Below are 21,841 nucleotides of genomic sequence, written 5' to 3' on the forward strand. Positions count from 1 at the left end.
TTAGGGAGGCAGAGACAGGTTGGACTGGTTTTGGGATGCAGTGGGTGGGGGGGAAGAGCTGGGCTGGTTGTGTGGTGCAGTGGGGGGAGGGGATGAACTGGGCTGGTTTAGGGATGCAGTGGGGGAAGGGGAGATTTTGAAACTGGTGAAGTCCACATTGATACCATATGGCTGCAGGGTTCCCAGGCGGAATATGAGTTGCTGTTCCTGCAACCTTCGGGTGGCATCATTGTGGCAGTGCAGGAGGCCCATGATGGACATGTCATCAAGAGAATGGGAGGGGGAGTGGAAATGGTTTGCGACTGGGAGGTGCAGTTGTTTGTTGCGAACTGAGCGGAGGTGTTCTGCAAAGCGGTCCCCAAGCCTCCGCTTGGTTTCCCCAATGTAGAGAAAGCCGCACCGGGTACAGTGGATGCAGTATACCACATTGGCAGATGTGCAGGTGAACCTCTGCTTAATGTGGAATGTCATCTTGGGGCCTGGGATGGGGGTGAGGGAGGAGGTGTGGGGACAAGTGTAGCATTTCCTGCGGTTGCAGGGGTAGGTGCCGGGTGTGGTGGGGTTGGAGGGCAGTGTGGAACGAACAAGGGAGTCACGGAGAGAGTGGTCTCTCCGGAAAGCAGACAGGGGAGGGGATGGAAAAATGTCTTGGGTGGTGGGGTCGGATTGTAAATGGCGGAAGTGTCGGAGGATAATGCGTTGTATCCGGAGGTTGGTAGGGTGGTGTGTGAGAACGAGGGGGATCCTCTTGGGGCGGTTGTGGCGGGGGCGGGGTGTGAGGGATGTGTCGCGGGAAATGCGGGAGACGCGGTCAAGGGCGTTCTCGATCACCGTGGGGGGAAAGTTGCATTATCCTCCGACACTTCCGCCATTTACAATCCGACCCCACCACCCAAGACATTTTTCCATCCCCACCCCTGTCTGCTTTCCGGAGAGACCACTCTCTCCGTGACTCCCTTGTTCGCTCCACACTGCCCTCCAACCCCACCACACCCGGCACCTTCCCCTGCAACCGCAGGAAATGCTACACTTGTCCCCACACCTCCTCCCTCACCCCCATCCCAGGCCCCAAGATGACATTCCACATTAAGCAGAGGTTCACCTGCACATCTGCCAATGTGGTATACTGCATCCACTGTACCCGGTGCGGCTTTCTCTACATTGGGGAAACCAAGCGGAGGCTTGGGGACCGCTTTGCAGAACACCTCCGCTCAGTTCGCAACAAACAACTGCACCTCCCAGTCGCAAACCATTTCCACTCCCCCTCCCATTCTCTTGATGACATGTCCATCATGGGCCTCCTGCACTGCCACAATGATGCCACCCGAAGGTTGCAGGAACAGCAACTCATATTCCGCCTGGGAACCCTGCAGCCATATGGTATCAATGTGGACTTCACCAGTTTCAAAATCTCCCCTTCCCCCACTGCATCCCTAAACCAGCCCAGTTCATCCCCTCCCCCCACTGCACCACACAACCAGCCCAGCTCTTCCCCCCCACCCACTGCATCCCAAAACCAGTCCAACCTGTCTCTGCCTCCCTAACCGGTTCTTCCTCTCACCCATCCCTTCCTCCCACCCCCAGCCGCACCCCCAGCTACCTACTAACCTCATCCCACCTCCTTGACCTGTCCGTCTTCCCTGGACTGACCTATCCCCTCCCTACCTCCCCACCTACACCCTCTCCACCTATCTTCTTTGCTCTCCATCTTCGGTCCGCCTCCCCCTCTCTCCCTATTTATTCCAGTTCCCTCCCCCCATCCCCCTCTCTGATGAAGGGTCTAGGCCCGAAACGTCAGCTTTTGTGCTCCTGAGATGCTGCTTGGCCTGCTGTGTTCATCCAGCCTCACATTTTATTAACTCAGGATCGACACTAACTTTTACACCTCAGGCTACATGGCACAGACAATGTGGGGCCTATATAGATACCGAACATTCAGCTTTCGTCAAAATCTATTTACACGTACAGTTAACTATCGAGAAACCAGTTGACTTTGGAAGGAAATACCAGGAAAACAATGGTCAACACAGATTTGAAGGGAGTTGACAATGTTATCCATTGTGTTCCTAGTGTTTGTATAATTGGCAGCCCTGATCTGACCTGAGGGGAGAGCCTTTTCAACAACAAGCTTCTGCAGAGAACGGCTTCCCCAGAGGCTTCTAGCCCCAACAAGCAGCTTTGGAACCAAGAACCACAGGGGCTGAACAGAGAAGCTGAATCGGGAGGCCAAACCAAGGGCATCATTGCAACAAAGGAAATCTGAGAAGGGGGAGGCCAACCAAGTGCTAACCAAACAAGAACTTTCAGACATGGGCCTGTTCCAAACTAAAGGAATTGATCACAAGAAGCTCAACAGCAGCTGATCACAATCAGTGGTGATCTGAAACTTGCCAGACCCCTGAGTTTCCAGCCTAGCTTGCAGGGAGGGGAAGGCAGATGATGATAGTGCATGGGACCCCAAGGGTAGGAAGCCTGATTAAAGTTTCTACAATTAAAAGCCATGGTTTAAGTTCTAATAGTGTTTAATCTGGCTAATAGTGTATTTGGTGTAATTGATTGTGTTAATTGCACTGTTAATTACATTTACCTTTATTTCTTGTATTATACTTACCTTTTGCATTGTAAATAAATGTAGAGATTCTTTTGCCCTAAAACACCTGTCTGCTGATTCCTTCTTTTCACATTCCCGAAATAATTCCAATGTCTAGAACCAGGGATCTGGGCTGATTTGAACCACCTAACTTCAGCAAATTACTGATCGCAAACCAGAGCCCTGCAATCACCCCTTTTCTAATTTGAAGTTTTGAGTCCTTCATTTTCCGTTCTTCATCCTTCTAAAAGGACATGCAAATAAAAGATGCAAAAAGACTCAAATTGAGGGTGCTGGAATCCCTTTGATATGCAAAGTGTTGGAGGGCATATTGTACCTCGTAATATTTCCACCAACTTGTGGGCTTACATTCAAAGAACTGAATTGGAAGAAGATGAAATATATTAGATTCAGAGAAGTTTATTGCATCGCTGACTGTAGCCTACACTTTTCAAGGGAAGAGGTGAGTAAAGATATAAAACCACTTTACAATTTCAAATTTGTTCCTGTTTAGTTTTCCCTAGTAGGAGGTGATATCTCCTTCTGGACAGTGCACGGTACAGTCGCACATAATCTTCATAAATTATGATAAGGGAGAGGACCACAACATCAAAATAACCTGGCAATTCAACTCCAGTTCTAAAACTGGGCCTGTGAGAAGCAAAAGCAAGCAGAGAGATGCAAGTTGACTTTGGTTGAAACACAGATAAAATCTGCATTCTAACATACAAATCAAAGGGAAACATTCAAAAGTTCCCTACAGCCAGAAGAAGCCACCCTTGGCAATTTACCAAGTTTTACCAATTGACCATTTTGGCACAGTGCTACAACTTGGGCAGAGCAGTTCCCAAACCAGCATATCCCTTGGACTATATTCTACACCAAGGGAGAAAAATTGTTAAAGTAATTAATGAAAGAGTAGTCAGTCTAAAGTCGAAAGCGAGCAAGCATTAGGATAGGACACATTGGATAAAATGCATTCTCACTCAAATATCAGTTAATTAAGGACAATCAGTATACATGTGTAAAACACAGATGTGGTGGAGAAATTTAATAAACTTCTTTGATGTGATAACAGATTACATTAATAAGGATTACATAGTGAATGTTATGAGTGTGCACATTTTAAAAAGGCATTTGACAAACAAGTTCAGAGGTGATAAACTTGTTGTGCAAAATATTGCAGGGAGTGTGAGAGGAAGGAAATGGGTGAAAGAGCAGAAGATAAAGCACGGACTCACGGATGTCTTTAACTGGAAATTTGCAAACAGCTTGTACTGTGTGCGCAGAGTAGATAACATGAAACCCGAAAATATAGTAAACAACAAAGAGGATTATAACACAAACCAAGAGGGAATAGGCAGACACATAGCAGATTTTTTTCATAAGAACAACCTTTGTTGTGCATTCCTAATTGTCCTTGAAATGAATGGCTTGCTAGTCGATTTCAGTGCGGACAGAAAAGCCAATCACATTGTGGTGGTTCTGGAGTCACATGTAGACCACATCAAATAAAGATGGCAGATTTCCTTCCCCTAAAGGCCATTAGTGAACCAGATGAGTTTTTACAACAATCAATTATAGTCAACGATATACAACTGAGATTCAATTCCAGATATTTTTCAATTGAAATTCCATCAGTTTCTGCAGGATTGAATCTGTTTCCCTAAGGGCTTAGTTTTGGCCTGAAGACTGCTAAGCAGCGTAACTTAAGAGTTACACCACTATCTCACCAATGTAATTTAATGCTTTGAAGCAAAGTGATGAATTTTAGTTGGAAGAATGAGAGGATACAGTATAAACTAACTGGTAAACTTGGAAAGAAGTTCAGGATCAGAGAGACCTGAAGACATATGTAAACCAAGCTTTGGAGATTTCACAGTGAGTCACACAAGCTGTTAAAAAGCAAACTGGCTTCATAAGCTGAGGCATAAACAAGGAAGTTCTGATAAACCTGGTAAGGCCTCAAAAACAAAGTTGCTGGAAGAGCTTAGCAGGTCTGGCAGCATCCGTGAAAGAGAAAACAGAGTTAACATTTTAAGTCCAGTTCTGAGGAAGGGTCACCAGACCCAAAATGTTAACTCTGTTTTCTCTTTCACGGATGCTGCCAGACCTGCTGAGCTTTTCCAGCAACTTTGTTTTTGTTCCTGGTAGGGCCTCAGCTGGGATATAGTGTCCTCTTGTGGGCTACACAGTTTCAGAAAGATATGGAGGTCTTAGAACTGATGCATACAGGATTTACCAGACTGCAAGCATCGTCAGTTGAGTGAAGAAACCAGAGAAACTGGGATTGTTGTGTAAAGAATGGAGACATTTAAGGGGATGTTTAACAGAGATGTTCAAACTTATGCAGTGTTCCCAGTTGAAAATGGCCCACTTGTAAGCTGAGTTACCAATTTTTGCTGTTCCTGAATGCTATTTTTCTTTGCATTTGTATAGGAATACAGTAACATATATATATGAACTTCAATATTAAAAGGGTTTTCACCATGTAAGAAATACTCTTCATTTATATTAGTAATGGTTACCCCCAACGGCAGAATGAAATAGACACACTGCTGATGTGTGTCCTGCACCTTCTCATGAACTCTTAGCAAATCAGAGATTCCAACTTAAGGGCCTGTAGTACTTTGAAGGTGAATGAATATTTACTGTGGTGAAACAGCGGAAGCACACAGTGAAGATGCAACACAATGTGTGGATGTTGGGACATGGAATGAATTTAAGGAGGAGATAGATTTTAATTATTCTGGGTTGAACGGTTATAGTGAGTGGGCAGGAGAGTGATGTTGAGGCCGTGATGTGATTAGCATTGATTGTATTAAGTAGTGTAGCAGGCTCAAAGGGCTGAATGGCCTACTCCTGCCCCTAGTTCTTATGTTTTAAGACCTATGGACTGGATCCCCTAGCTTTGAGGGCTTTTGGGAGTCAGTATGAAGAGGCTGTTGGATGAAGTTTGTGTGGAACAAGGACTTCCTCTTTGCTGGTTAGTTATGACTGAATGAACATGGCAAATGTTGCCGCACAGCCCAGATGCAAGCCAGATTTTATTTTAAGAATTGCAGCAGGACTGCCATAGAAACATCCCTCTTTGTTTCTTTATAGAATAGATTCCCTACAGTGTGGAAACAGGCCCTTCACCCCGACAAGTCCACACGGATCCTTGGAGCATCCCACCCAGACCCAACCCCTATAACCCACCTAATCTACACATCCCTGAACACTACGGGCAATTTAGTATGGCCAATCCATCTAACCTGCACATATTTGGACTGTGGGAGGAAACTGAAGCACTGGAGGAAACGCTCCCAGACACGACAAGAATGTGCAAACTCCACACAGACTGAGGGTGGGATCGAACTCGGGTCCCTGGTGCTGTGAGGCAGCAATGCTGACCACTGAGCCACTGTGCCACCTTCTTATTTCTTCTTCTTATTTCCTATTTCTGCCCAATCTTAAAAAAAACATTTTTAGCCCCAGCAAAATTAATCCATGTCCTCCCTGGGCAGTTCAGTAATCTGCAGGGAGCACTTGTCACATTTTTTCCAAATCAATTTGAAGTTACAATCACCAGTGTCAGACAGAACTGTGAGGTAGAAGTGTATTGTCACTCTTTCCTACCTTATTATATCCTGTTAGCTATTCTGTTTTACTTCCCTTTAATATTGTCAAGTTACTTTTTCAGAGGGCAAATTTGCCATGCCACTGATTTGTAATCTTCTATATTGTGGCTACCTGACTTTGGAAAGGTTGTGCGGATTATAAGAAAAAGATGCACTTGGGATAACTAAAAACCATCGAATAAGCAGGGAAGCCAAACATTTGACTTTCACGAGGAATAACATCAGAGCAGGTCTAATTAGAGTGGCTCAGTGGTCAGCACTGCTGCCTCACAGCACCAGGGACCCAGATCTGATTCCACCCTTGTGCGACTGTCTGTGTAAAGTTTGCACATTCTTGCCGTGTCTGCATGGGCTTTCTCCCACAGATCAAAGATATGCAAGCTAGGTGGATTGGCCATACTAAAATGTCCATAGTGTCCAGGGACGTGCAGACTAGGTGAATTAGCCATGGGAAATGCAGGGGTAGAGAGAGTGGGTGTGGGTGGGATGCTGTTCAGAGGGTCCGCGTGGACTTGTCTGCTGAATGGCCTGCTTCTACACTGTAGGGATTCAATGATAACCTGTGGTATATGATTTAAGATCATGAAAGAAGATTATAATTGTTCTGTGCTCCCTGAAGCAATATTCAGCATACCTTTTGCAAGTGAAGTGCATGATATTTGGGAAATAGATTTGCCAGGCCATGATAAAAGGTTTAGGGAGTGGAATGAACAGTGAGTGTTCTTTCAGAGATGGGCTGAATGGGAAATGTGCTGAATCAAGAAAATGTAAGGGAAACAAGTGCTTATGTAGCATCATGAAACAAAATTTCACACCAGACCACTTGAGGGTTTATTAGAGCAGATGATGAAAGATGGTTTAAAGAAATAGATTTTGAGGAATTAACTTCAAGGAGTTATTTTAAAATGTCAGTGATGTGAAGTAATGTTGGCAGGGAATTCCAGAACCTGGGATCTAGGCAGCAGAAGGCACTATCATCAGTGTTTGAGAAATTGAAATATACAATGATCAAGAGGCCAAAATGAGAAGAGTGCAGACATCCCAGAAGAATTTGGAAACATATTGCAGAAACAGAGAAGGCAAAGGCCTCAGATAGATTTGGAAATTAAGATGAGAATTTTTAAATCGAGGTGATCAGCATAGATCAGCAAGCACAGGGATGACCAGGGAAGACCACCTGATGTGAATTAAGATCAGTGTTTAAGGCAGCAGAAGTTATAATGAGCTCAGGTTTAAGTAGAATAGAATGTGGGTGTTCAGCCAGGACTGAGTGAGAATAGTCAAATTCATGACTGAGATAACTAAGACATGGCTGAGAGTTATAGCAGTGAGTGAGCTCAGGCAGGATTGGAATCAGGTGATGCTCAGCAGCATTAGAGGTGGCATGAGATAGATTTTTAATTAGTAGGGAGATGTGAAGTTACAGAGAAAAGGCAGGAAAGTGGAGGTGAGGATTATCTTTGAATGGTAGAGCAGACTGAATGGGTTGAATGGCCAACTTATGTTCCTACATTTTATGGCTTAATGGCCTCATTGATCTTTGGTGGGGAAATGGAGTTTGGATAAGGGGTAGTTGTTTGCAAGGGTCAATGGGTAAAGGGTGGATTTATGGAGGAGCGGGATGATGAGGGCAGATTCAAAGGACAGAAATAAACATTACCTGAAGAGGCAAAACCTTTAGCAATATTAGAGATAACAAGGTGTAGAGCTGGATGAACACAGCAGGCCAAGCAGCAAAATAGGAGGAGGAAAGCTGATGTTTCAGGCCTAGATCCTTCTTCAGAAAATTTCTGGTTGGCCTGCTGTGTTCATCCACCTCTACACCTTGTTGTCTCAGATTCTCCAGCATCTGCAGTTTCTGCTATCTCTTTAGCAATATTAGATCTGTTTGTAACATCAGAACAGATAAAGATACCAGCCAATGCAGGGAGCAGGAGAGGAAGCTGGTTGGACAGAACAAAATAGCAATAAGGTTATTGAAGGAGGAGATTGGTCTCCTGGATAACATGAACTCAGAGAGGGTATGAGGAATATTGGAAAATGGCTGGAGAAAGATGTGCATTCAAGATAAGAGTTTGGGGGTGGGGGCAGCATTAGAGGATGTTCGACCCTTTGAGCTAAGAAAGGAAAGCCACAGAGAAAACTGATCAATTGACCTAAGTGACACGATCATGATCTCACACATTTCTGGACGTGAGGGTGGAGGGAAAGGGGAAAAGGGATTAAAGCTGGTTTGCAGGAGATGACAAGAAGCCAGAGGCTGTGTTTGCACATGAGGATGATCCTGGATGAGTGGGCAGATTTCACAAATGAGGGCGGGACCCACAGTTCTTTATGGCTGTGAGCAGCTCACTCGTTGTCTGCCAAACCTGGTCAAGTTTGTGTTGTGACTGAAGTGAAGGTGAGGTCTGGAGAAAAGGGAAAGACCAGTGTGAGAGACAATAACAATTTTAATAAAGACACAGCTATCAAGGTGTGGGTGGTGGTGAGCCCCTCAGTAGCTGTAGAGATGGTGAATGGAATAATAAAATCCCGACAGTGTGGAAGCAGGCCATTTAGCTCAGAAGATATTTGCAACCCTGCATTTCCCATAGCTAATTCACCTAGCCTGCACATCTTTGAACTGTAGGAGGAACTCAGAGCACACCCACACAGACACAAGGGATAATGTGCAATCTTCACAGATAGCACCCAAGGGCTGTGAGGCATCAGTGTTCTGGTTTCCTCCCACAGTCCAAAGTTGTGCAGGTTAGGTGGATTGGCCATGCTAAACTGCCCATTGTGTTCAGGGGTGTGTGGGTTATGGGGGATAGTCCTGGGTGGGATGCTTCAAGGTGTGGACTTGTTGGGCTGAAGGGCCTGTTTCCACACTGTAGGGAATCTAATCTAATCTAAAACTGATCAAATGCACCACCACCCGTGAGGAAGACTGGAGGTTTTTATTCTCATCCTTTATAGCAGGCCTCTGTGACTCACTGTAGAAAAGCTGAACAGGCCTTTCCCATTCACTTCACAAGTGTTGAGCTAATCTTGTCCCGACAGTTTCATTTTACACATTATTACTCTGTTACCTTTGCAATCTTTGCCACATGTGTAACTGTAAGGAAACATTAATTAGGACAGATTGTTTGTATCAGTCAAAGACAAGGAAACATGTCCCAGGAGGTGGGATTGATCTGCAGACGCAATGCCTCAGAAACAGCAACCACTGTATAAACAACATGTGGCTAACCATATGAAGAGGGAGTAGGCAGGCAGAATGCTTTGAAATGTGAGCTGGAGCCTGTTGATAGAGAACAGGGCAGCAGAACACTCACAGGAACATGGGACAGCAGTTGGAGCATGTACGGTTTACCAACAAGAAGGATTATGAGGGAGAAGTGAAGAAGAATATCTGTTTTACATAAAGCCTATGGAAGATCAAGGATTGGATGAATGTGACAGTCTGGTACAGGAGCTCCAGAAATTGGTGAAGATTATGGAAGTGTTCAGCTCCATGTAGAACCATAGAACTTTGTAACCAGATCATCACCCCTGGGCCAACTGTTCACATAAATCATCAAGTGATCTTTGCAGAGCCTTTCCAAAGCAATAGCTTGAAAATCAACTCACAACATTGTGCTTTCTGCATGTGCAATGTTGATACCCAGCTGTACCTTACAACCACCTCTCTCAACCATCACCACAAACTGCTTCCAAATAGTCAGTTCCCATCCAGCACAAGGTGAAGTATATTCATCCAATTAAATAAAAAGATGACCAAAGCCGCTGTCTTTAGTCCCCAACACCATCCCTCTCCTGAGGTCAATACTGCCTTGGTTCAAACTTCAGCAAAACAGCTGAGATTTCCAGAAGTCAGATGAGAGTGGCAGGTCTTGACATCAAGGCAGCATTTTGCTGAATGTGGCATCAAGGAGCTCTAGCAAAACTAGAATCAATGGGTATTGGGGGCAAACAGGCCGACGGTTGGAGTTATACCTGTCACACGGAAAGATAGGAGTGGCTGTTGAAGGCCAATCTGAAAAATTCAGAGTTAACATTTCGAGTCTGGTGACACTTCCTCAGAACTGTCAGAAATAGAAGCAGAACTTCTTCAAGGTGGGCATGCCTAGAAGAGATGTGGCAGTGACTTAAATACTAAATAAAAACTGAAAGAACCATGAATGCTCTAAATCAGGAACAAAAACAGAAGTTGCTGGAAAAGCGCGGCGGGTCTGGCAGCTCTGCGGAAGTTCTGAGGAAGGGTCACTGGACCTGAAACATTAACTGATTTTTTTCTTCACAGATGCTGCCAGACCTGCTGAGCTTTTCTAGTAACTTCTGTTTTTGTTCCTGATTTACAGTTCTTTTCATTTTTATAATCCCAAACTAGTTCCACCTGCCTGCTTTGGGCCCATATCCTCCAAATCATTCCTATTCATCTATACGTCCAAATGTCTTTTAAACATTGTAATTGTACCCGCATCCACCACTTCATTAGGGAGTTCATTCCACATGTGAGCCACGGTCTATCTAAAAAAAATTGCCTTTTGAGTATTTTTTAATGCTCCAGGGATATTGCCCCAGCCTATCCAGCCTCTACCCATAATTTAAACCAGGAATATCCTTATAAATCTTTTCTGCACCCTTTCAAGTTTATCAACATCTTTCTTGTATCAGAGTCCAGAATTGAACGCAGTATTCCAAAGTGGCCTAACCAATGTCCTGTACTGCCACAACATGAAATCCCAACTCGTATACTCATTGCACTGATTAATGAAGGCAAGTGTAGATTAGATCCCCTACAGTGTGGAAACAGGCCCTTTGGCCCTATAAGTCCACACCGTCTCTTGAAGCATTCCACCCAGACCCATCCCCCTATACCCTCACACCCCTGAATGCTACGGACAATTTAGCATGGCCAATCCACCTAGCCTGCACATCTTGGGACTGTGGGAGGAAACCGGAGCACCTGGAGAAAACCCACGCAGACACGGGGAGAATGTGCAAACTCCACACAGACAGTTGCCCGAGGCTGGAATTGAACCTGGGTCCCTGGCGCTGTGAGGCTGCAGTGCTAACCACTGAGCCACCGTGCTGGTCTTTCCCTGTCACTGAGCTACTGAAGGAAGCTAGAGCATTTCTCTGGGGAAGGTGAAGAGTTTAGAACATTGGAGGAGATATCATTTTGTGATATTATTTCTTATGTCAATAGCAAGATATAATCAAGGGGTGGAAATCAGCTAAAGCTTCAGAGTTCCTAGCATACACAACACATTGCATTTCATGTGGAAACAGTGATGGCATTAGCAATCTAAAAAAGTGCATTATTATTGCAGAACACCTCGAGAGGTCAACAGCTACAAGGAACAACTGACGACAATGAAGAGAGAGAAATTGTAAATCTAGTTAGCTAGAGTAAGAATGAGTTATGGTAGGAACTGCCAATGCTGGAGAATCTGAGGTAACAAGGTGTAGAGCTGGATGAACACGGCAGGCCAAGCAGCATCAGAGGAGCGGGAAAGCTGATGTTTCGGGTCTGGTTCCTGAAGAAGGTTCCAGACACAAAATGTCAGTTTTCTTGCTTCTCTGATGCTCCTTGGCCTGCTGTGTTCATCCAGCTCTACACCTTATTATCTTTGAGTAAGATTGGGGTGTTTTCAGTTTGAAAACATGTGAAGGAAACATGAAAACAGACCATTCCCATTGTCATGAAAAGATAATTGAGTTAGAACGATCACTAAAATATCAGAAGACAGTTGCTGCTGTGTATAAAAGTTACAATGTATTATGACACCAACAGGAACAGATTTTTTAAAATTCAGTCGAGGTACAGGGTGTTGCTGGCTGGCCAACATTTATTGGCTGTTCTTTGTTGCCTATAAAGGCAGTGGTAAATTGCCTTTCTAGACTGCTGCAGTCTACGTGCTATAGATAGACCCACAATGTCTTTAGGGAGAGAATTCCAGGAATTTGTCTCAGTGACAGTGAGTCAAGGTGGTGAGTGGATTGGAGGGAAACTTGCAGGTAGTGTAACGTTACCATGCGCCTGTTGCCCTCATCCTTCTTGATGGAAGTGGGTGGGGATTTGGAAGGTGTTGTGTAAGGATCTTCACCAAATTTCTGCAGCACATCTTATAGATAGTACACACTGCTACTACTGAGCATCGGGGTGAAGGGAGTGGACGCTTGTGGATATGGCACCAATCAAGCCAGCTGCTTTATCCTGGATGGTGTCAATCTTCTTGAATTGCATCTGCACCATCCAGGCAAGTGGAGAGTATTCCATCACACTCCTTTGTAGATAGGTTTTAGGGAATCAGGTGGTGAGTTACTTGTTGTAGTATTCCTAGCCTGTGACTTGCTCTTTTAGCCATGTGTTTATGTGGCTAGTCCAGTTGACTTTCTGTTGAATGGTAACCTCAAAAATGGTGATATTGGGAAGTTCAGTAATAGTAACACCATTGAATGTCAAGGAGTGCGAATTAGATTATCGCTTATTTGAAATAGTCATTATTTGGCATTTGCGAGGTGCGAATGCTACTTGCCACTTGTCAGCCCAAGCCTGGATATGTCCAGAACTTGTTGCATTTGAACATGTAATTCTTCAGTATCTGAGCAGTCGTGAATGGTGATGAACATTATGTAGTCATTGGCAAACATCCCACTTCCAACCCTATGACGGAGGGAGGGTCATTGATGAAGCAGCTGAAGGTGATGGGACCTAGGACACTATCCTGAGGAACTTCTGCAGAGATGTCCTGGAGCTGAGACAATTGACCTCCAACAACCACAATAATCTTTCTGTGTGCCAGGTATGACTCCCACATATTAAAGTCATTTTTGAAAATTCAAATATATTGTATTGACTGATAATCTTGTTTACTTTCAGTTACTTTTTTAGGCAATTCAGTTAGACTTGTGCCAAACAATCAACTGTGTTGACTACTTAATATTTAGAATATGATTTCAGTTCTAATTTTTAAAAAGACTTTCCTAAGGCAAGACCTGCTATCTTTCATTACCATAGACGTTAGATTAACTGTTTTTTTTGTTTTATTTGTTTACGGGATTTAATGACTAGGCCAGCATTTATTGCCCACCCCTAACTTTCCAGAGATCAGTTAAGAGTTAACCACATTCCTGTGGGTCTGAATTCATATGTCGGCCAGATTGGCTAGCAAAGTTCCCTCTAAGCTGCTCTGATGATCCATGCATGCTGACTGGTGTGCCAGTGCCATTCCCAGCATTGACGACCAATTCCAGATGTCAGTGCCGCACACGGACCTTGAAGGTCTGCATGGACAAAAACAAAATTAACAAGTGCACAGAACATAGGACATAGAACATAGAAAAGTACAGCACAGTACAGGTCCTTCAGCCCACGATGTTGTGTCGTGGAATAATCCTAATCCAAAAATAAAATAACCTAACCTACATTCCCCTAAATTCACTGCTGTGAATAAAGATAAAGATGACAAATTCCCTTCCCTAAAAGAATATTGGCGACCCCAAATGGATTCTGACAACAATAGACAATGGTCACCATTAGTATATTCTTTCAGATTCTTACAGAATTCAAATTTCACTATTTGCCATTCAAACCCGTGTCCCCTGAACATTAGCCTTTGGTTCTAGATTACTAATCCAGTGACATTACCACAATCTCACTGCCTCCACAATAATTAAACATAAAAATCATACTGGCTACTTGTAAGTCAGTGGGAACTGACTTGTGAGGAACGGTCAATAGACCCGAAATGTTAACTCTGATTTCTCTTTAAAAATGTTGCCAGACCTGCTGAGCTTTTCCAGCAACTTCTGTTTTTGTTTCTGATTTACAGCATCCACATTTCTTTCAGTTTTTAGTCAGCCATCACTGTTCTGTTTCGTGATACACATATTACTGATGGATAATAAAGGTGACAAAGCCAGCGATGCACATTTGCCATGAATAAAAAAAAATGCACAAATGATGTGCCCTTGCTGGTTCTTGCTCAGACCAACATTCCCACACTCTTCCTGTACTATAATGTATAATCAGTCCCAAACATACCCACCATGAAACCCACATCATTCCTCGACATATTGCATGTCAGTCAATTATGTTGAATGAATAAGAATCAAATTCCATTGCACAGAAACTTGCTAAACTTCAATTTTCCTGGTGTATGGCACTGAGGCCAATTCTCCCCTCCCTCACACACGCTTGCCTGCTCTGTCTCACCAGCAGCACAGAAACTGAATGTCTACGATGCAAATGGTCAGTCTGTAATACAGAGTGACTGTTGCACAGGGCCTCAGGGAAAGTGACCAACTGGTACTCGGGAGACAGACGTTAATGGTGCTTAATGGGGACTAAAATCAGGGGCTTTGCAATCTTGAAGTGACCATCTGCATGTTAGGAACATTGCAAAGCTGGGCATGCATTTAGAGATGGTCTTACATCTGTAGTAGCTCCTGAATCATTATAGGTCTGACTTCACTAACAATTTCACTGAGACATCGGAAACAAGGGTTAAGGACAAACAAAGAAAAAGTGAAACTTTACCTTTCAGTTTGACAGCTGCAGAAAGGCACAGGATGAAGACCCCCAAGCTGCTCACCCTCTCCATTGTCTCCACCAGTTTTGATTACCGAGTGCTTGATTTCCTCTCTGATAAATGAAAAGACAGGAAGAGGTCTGTGTGGGCAGATGCAACCCAACGCGAGTCTGAGCTATTTGTCTTTGGTGTGAACAGGGTTTTTGAAGGAGAATCATTCTGAGTGAGAGGATAGTATTAGTGCACTGCCTGTCACCTATCATTACTCCCTGCATCTTAAGATAAATGCATGATTCCAGAGTTTCCGCAATGCCTTCCATTAGGCTATGGCATTCCAGTCTAATATGAGCTTTTTGAGTTCAATTTTTTGACATATTGTTAAACCCCGAAGCGGAGATGGTGAGGTGACTTTGACAATGTATTGGGAATGCATCTGCCCTCTTTTAATCAGTAGAACAAATAGAAGGCCTGGATCAGGCTATCCCAGTGCTGTCACTAACATGCTGTGTAAAGATTCACAGAGATAAGTGTAGATTTGGGCAAGTTTAGGGGACACACACTTAAAGTCAGAGTGGAAAACTGGACAGACACAGAGTGCAAGTAAATAGGATCAATTAAGGAGACATGACAATAGAGCTGCAAACACTTCTTCAAAAAGGTATAAAAGGCATCTTAACCTATTAAGAGTTTTTGCCAAAGTTGATGGGACAGACAATTAAAGGAAAACAGTAACAATGAAGAGAAAAGGGAACACCCAACCAAAGCTTAAGTCTGCCAATGATGGAATAACCCAACATCTATTGCTCTTGTCGATGACTCTGAAGTGGAGACGATGTTGTATAGAATCAATAACATGGTAACAGTCTGTTGTATCTATGTCAGCCACCAGAAGAATAACTCAGCCAGTTCAGATATTCTGTCCTACCCCTCAAAACTTTTGTAATATTTTTTGGTCTCAGGCATTTTATCCGATTCCCCATTTAATGAGATGCTAATGAGGACAATCAAGGGCAGCTCCTCCATTAGTCCATAGGGTGGTAAGGAAGCATCAGTAGCTTTGGTGAGATGGTTGAGCAGCTGTATTCCTGGCTGCGTGTCCCTCCTGTTGGCACATACTAACAACCGCCACCCCTTGAAGCAGGTGGTGTTGCTTTGACTTTCTACAACAAAGGGCTGGGTATAGGCAATACCCTGCTGACAGACAGCTTGAAATGACCACCACTGAGTGAGGCAAGGAAAGGGAATGGCTGGCACCTTGCCAGATGAGCACAGTGACCTGGGATCAGCCTGTTTCTGCAGGACCATCAGCTTTAATGCGTAGCCATTGGACTTGCACTGGGTCTGGAGGATCTGCCTGTATTCATCACCAGACTAATAAAATGTGAGGCTGGATGAACACAGCAGGCCAAGCAGCATCTCAGGAGCACAAAAGCTGACGTTTCGGGCCTAGACCCTTCATCAGAGAGGGGGATGGGGGGAGGGAACTGGAATAAATAGGGAGAGAGGGGGTGGTGGACCGAAGATGGAGAGTAAAGAAGATAGGTGGAGAGAGTGTAGGTGGGGAGGTAGGGAGGGGATAGGTCAGTCCAGGGAAGACGGACAGGTCAAGGAGGTGGGATGAGGTTAGTAGGTAGCGGGGGGTGCGGCTTGGGGTGGGAGGAAGGGATGGGTGAGAGGAAGAACCGGTTAGGGAGGCAGAGACAGGTTGGACTGGTTTTGGGATGCAGTGGGTTGGGGGGAAGAGCTGGGCTGGTTGTGTGGTGCAGTGGGGGGAGGGGACGAACTGGGCTGGTTGAGGGATGCAGTAGGGGAAGGGGAGATTTTGAAACTGGTGAAGTCCACATTGATACCATATGGCTGCAGGGTTCCCAGGCGGAATATGAGTTGCTGTTCCTGCAACCTTCGGGTGGCATCATTGTGGCAGTGCAGGAGGCCCATGATGGACATGTCATCAAGAGAATGGGAGGGGGAGTGGAAATGGTTTGCGACTGGGAGGTGCAGTTGTTTTTTGCGAACTGAGCGGAGGTGTTCTGCAAAGCGGTCCCCAAGCCTCCGCTTGGTTTCCCCAATGTAGAGGAAGCCGCACCGGGTACAGTGGATGCAGTATACCACATTGGCAGATGTGCAGGTGAACCTCTGCTTGATGTGGAATGTCATCTTGGGGCCTGGGATGGGGGTGAGGGAGGAGGTGTGGGGACAAGTGTAGCATTTCCTGCGGTTGCAGGGGTAGGTGCCGGGTGTGGTGGGGTTGGAGGGCAGTGTGGAACGAACAAGGGAGTCACGGAGAGAGTGGTCTCTCCGGAAAGCAGACAGGGGAGGGGATGGAAAAATGTCTTGGGTGGTGGGGTCGGATTGTAAATGGCGGAAGTGTCGGAGGATAATGCGTTGTATCCGGAGGTTGGTAGGGTGGTGTGTGAGAACGAGGGGGATCCTCTTGGGGCGGTTGTGGCGGGGGCGGGGTGTGAGGGATGTGTCGCGGGAAATGCGGGAGACGCGGTCAAGGGCGTTCTCGATCACCGTGGGGGGAAAGTTGCATTATCCTCCGACACTTCCGCCATTTACAATCCGACCCCACCACCCAAGACATTTTTCCATCCCCTCCCCTGTCTGCTTTCCGGAGAGACCACTCTCTCCGTGACTCCCTTGTTCGCTCCACACTGCCCTCCAACCCCACCACACCCGGCACCTTCCCCTGCAACCGCAGGAAATGCTACACTTGTCCCCACACCTCCTCCCTCACCCCCATCCCAGGCCCCAAGATGACATTCCACATCAAGCAGAGGTTCACCTGCACATCTGCCAATGTGGTATACTGCATCCACTGTACCCGGTGCGGCTTCCTCTACATTGGGGAAACCAAGCGGAGGCTTGGGGACCGCTTTGCAGAACACCTCCGCTCAGTTCGCAAAAAACAACTGCACCTCCCAGTCGCAAACCATTTCCACTCCCCCTCCCATTCTCTTGATGACATGTCCATCATGGGCCTCCTGCACTGCCACAATGATGCCACCCGAAGGTTGCAGGAACAGCAACTCATATTCCGCCTGGGAACCCTGCAGCCATATGGTATCAATGTGGACTTCACCAGTTTCAAAATCTCCCCTTCCCCTACTGCACCCCTCAACCAGCCCAGTTCGTCCCCTCCCCCCACTGCACCACACAACCAGCCCAGCTCTTCCCCCCCACCCACTGCATCCCAAAACCAGTCCAACCTGTCTCTGCCTCCCTAACCGGTTCTTCCTCTCACCCATCCCTTCCTCCCACCCCAAGCCGCACCCCCCGCTACCTACTAACCTCATCCCACCTCCTTGACCTGTCCGTCTTCCCTGGACTGACCTATCCCCTCCCTACCTCCCCACCTACACTCTCTCCACCTATCTTCTTTACTCTCCATCTTCGGTCCGCCTCCCCCTCTCTCCCTATTTATTCCAGTTCCCTCCCCCCATCCCCCTCTCTGATGAAGGGTCTAGGCCCGAAACGTCAGCTTTTGTGCTCCTGAGATGCTGCTTGGCCTGCTGTGTTCATCCAGCCTCACATTTTATTATCTTGGAATCTCCAGCATCTGCAGTTCCCATTATCTCTGATACTACTTCATCACCAGACTTCCAAGTTTTGGCACTGAAAAATATCATCACATTTGGAAATAAACTTTTGGAAGTGTTGGCTTTGGAAGTTGATAAACAGCCTGACAGACCACTTTTGCAACAGCTGAGAGGGTGGTAGGTCTTACACTGCAAGAGGATTGTGGAGGCTTCAGCGGAGTAAGGAGTTGGTAACCCACATTGACTGGACCCAGGCACCCCAGTAAATGTTAGTCTGGAATGTAAGGGTTAGTGCTCCAGGTAGGCTGGACTCTGCACCTACTGAGTTGCGAGTGATACCATTAAATCCAAAGCAGACACCTGCTAAGAAGTTATCATTCCTCACTGCCCAGTGACCCTGTTTCCTGTCCTCAAGATGCTGGTTTTGGATGAAGATGTGAAAGGAATTAATGGCTAGTCTTTCGGTGAGATCATCCACCTTCTTTGCCAGTTGCTACCCTCCAAAATCAGTTTCAACGTCCCTTTTTGAGAGGCGAGGTATTTTGCCACTCTTTCTATTTACTGTGTAGGGACTCATTCTTTAATTTAAGCCTGATTTTTGTTTATTCCTGTAGTGATTGTAATTAGGTCTGCCAGGCACACCTCGCAGAATCTGAGCTCCCTATCTGGGGCTGTTAACCCTGGTCCAAATAGGGAACCCTGAATACAGAAATAATTAGGAGTTTCAGCCATCCTGTTAACTCTAACAGCTGGCTCTGGGGAAGCTGGATAATTGTCATGAACTCTCCGCATATAAATAAAGATGACTCGGGGATGGAATATTGGCTTCTGTGGAATTATTTCAGTGGCATGAAAGTGGGATTCATGATGAAACTATGCAAAAAAAACATTGGCTGAAGCCTAACTGGACTTTAAACAGGCACTACATCTGGCTTTATTATTGGAAAATGAGGCAAGTGGAGCATATGAGTTGTTAGGTATTCTGATGGAAGTGGACACCTTTTCCAGTCTGACTGAGCTTGGGAAAACCACTTGAGTGAAGTCAATTGCATAGCCTTACTTAGGAAATATCCTGAACAGAGCAACTCTAGGTAAGCCCACAGCAAAACCCAAAAGCAAAGCCCAGCTTCGACCAAACAGTTACAATATTCTTCAGGATCTGGGCCAGCAAGCCATTGTGTTTGCAGTTAGTATGCAGACTCAAGACAGCAGTAGAGCCCTGCTAGATTCAAAAGGAGTAGAACTCTCATAGGCCAGTATCCAGGAGCGTGCACAACCTGGAAAGCCAATCTACATCTGCTTTGGAAGAGTTAAATTGCTTAGCAACATCCAAGTCAGAACCAATCAAAATAAACAACTGTTTAAATGGTCATCCATTCAAATGATGTCCAATGCTGGTACAGCTGTTCCAGTGATAGCAGAATCAGTCCTTAACAAAATTCATTCTGGACTCCAACCCTTAGGTTTACATCAGACCTCAGCTAGACTGAGAACCTATACCGGAGAACCTTTACAGATAAAGGGGACAACTTTGGTTCCAGTCTTTTATGAGAAGCATCTGGTTCAGTTACCACTGATTGTTGTGAAAGGTTCGGATCTGAGCTTGATGGGACGAAATTGATCGAGATAGATTTACCTAGATATACTCAACATTTTTCATTTAGAAAATGGTTGTCTGAGTGAGGTTCTAATAATTACCCAAAAGTTTTGCAGGGAGGTCGAGGGACTATTAAAGGAGCCCAGACCACCTTGCATGTTGACCAGGAAGCAATTTCCCTATTCTGCAAGGCCCACTCAGTGCCATTTGCCTTAAGGAAAAAAAATAGATGAATGGTAGCACCAGTTGTACCGATTGTAAAGTCCAACAGGTCAATTTGCCTTTGTGGACATTTGAAACAAACAGTACAGCACTTTTCAAAACTGGATAAATACCCAATCTCTTGCAAAGAGGATTCATTCACAAGATGGCAGGGGGTGCTATCTGTCATGGACATGAGCCATGCATACTTGTGATTGTGATTAGGTAAGGATTCTCAGAAGTATGCTACAATTAATATCCATAAGGGTTTGTACCGATATGCGAGACTGTCATTTGGGGTATTGTTACCCGATGCAGTTTTAAGCTGGATGATGAAGAACATTTTACAAGGTCATTTTGTGTGGTTCCAGCTCACCATTTAACTAGATGATGTCCAAATAACATGGAGAACTAATAAAGAGCACTTACAGAAATTGGACATTGTCCTTAAATGTTTCTCCCAGGTGGACATACATCCTGGAAGGGAAAGAATGTGTGTTCTAGCCTTCAGAGTCAAAAAGACCGAGTTACACCCATTGGAAGATAAAGCAAGGACGATCAAAGGGGCCGGGCTCCTGCATCTGTACTGGAGCTTAGGTCTCTCCTTGGGCTGGTGAATTGTTACGGAATGGCCATGAATAACCTGGCCTCCATCCTGGCACATTTGCATCGACTACTGAAAAAAGAGTCTGCCTTGGAAATGGTCGTATAACCAAGCCACAGCTTTCAGAGAAGTGAAGAACAGTTATCATCCTTTAGTGGCATCGTATGATTCCAAGAGAGATCTGGTATTGGCATGCAATGCCTCTGTGAGGACATCAGGATAGTATTAACTCATAGGTGACCCAATGGAGAGGAACACCTAATAGCGTATGCATCCAGAACTTTTGGTTAATACAGCACGTAAATACACTCAGATAGAGAACAAAGAACATAGAAAAGTACAGCACAATACAGGCCCTTTGGCCCACGATGTTGTGCCATGGAATAATCCTAATCCAAACATAAAATAACCCAACCTACATTCCCCTCAATTCACTGCTGTCCATGTGCATGTCCAGCAGTCAGTCGCTTAAATGTCACTAATGACGCCGCTTCCACAACTACCACTGGCAATCTATTTCTTGCGCTCACAACTCTCTGGGTGAAGAACCTCCCTCTGACATCTCCTCTATACCTTCCTCCTAACACCTTAAAACTATGACCCTTCGTGGCAGTCAATCCTGCCCTGGGGAAAAGTCTCTGGCTATTGACTCAATCCATGCCTCTCATTAGCTTGTACACCTCGATCAGGTCACCTCTCTACCTCCTTCTCTCCAGAGAGAAAAGTCTGAGCTCAGTCAACCTCTCCTCGTAAGACAAGTCCTCCAGTCCAGGCAGCATCCTGGTAAACCTCCTTTGCACCCTCTCCAAAGCCTCCACATCTTTCCTATAATAGGACGACCAGAACTGGACACAATATTCCAAGTGTGGTCTCACCAGGGTTTTGTAGAGCTGCAGCATAACCTCGCGGCTCTTAAACTCGATCTCCCGAAGTTAATGAAAGCCAAAACACCATATGCTTTCTTAACAACCTTATCCACTTGGGTGGCAACTTTGAGGGAGCTATGCACTTGAGCACCAAGATCCCGCTGTTCCTCCATACTGCCGAGAATCCTGCCTTTCATCCTATAATCAGCATTTAGGTTCGACCTTCCAAAATGCATCACTTCGCATTTACCCAGGTTGAACTCCATCTGCCATTTCTCAGCCCAGCTCTGCATTCT

The 21,841-nt window shown here is 45.4% G+C and overlaps 1 protein-coding gene across 1 annotated transcript in view; it reads right to left on the reverse strand.

Annotated features, from left to right (window-relative positions):
- The window catches only part of LOC125454275 (cytotoxic T-lymphocyte protein 4-like), a 56,098-nt gene that overhangs the window by 15,866 nt on the left and 18,391 nt on the right, over window positions 1-21,841 (reverse strand). Inside the window, exon 2 of the mRNA XM_048534883.1 lies at window positions 14,744-14,848. Within this exon, the coding sequence (XP_048390840.1) occupies window positions 14,744-14,807 (64 nt within the window). The 5' untranslated portion in view covers window positions 14,808-14,848. The remainder of the gene's footprint in view (window positions 1-14,743; window positions 14,849-21,841) is intronic.

The sequence above is a fragment of the Stegostoma tigrinum genome, chromosome 7 (genome assembly GCF_030684315.1).
Source record: "Stegostoma tigrinum isolate sSteTig4 chromosome 7, sSteTig4.hap1, whole genome shotgun sequence".
Classification (NCBI taxonomy): Eukaryota; Metazoa; Chordata; class Chondrichthyes; order Orectolobiformes; family Stegostomatidae; genus Stegostoma; species Stegostoma tigrinum.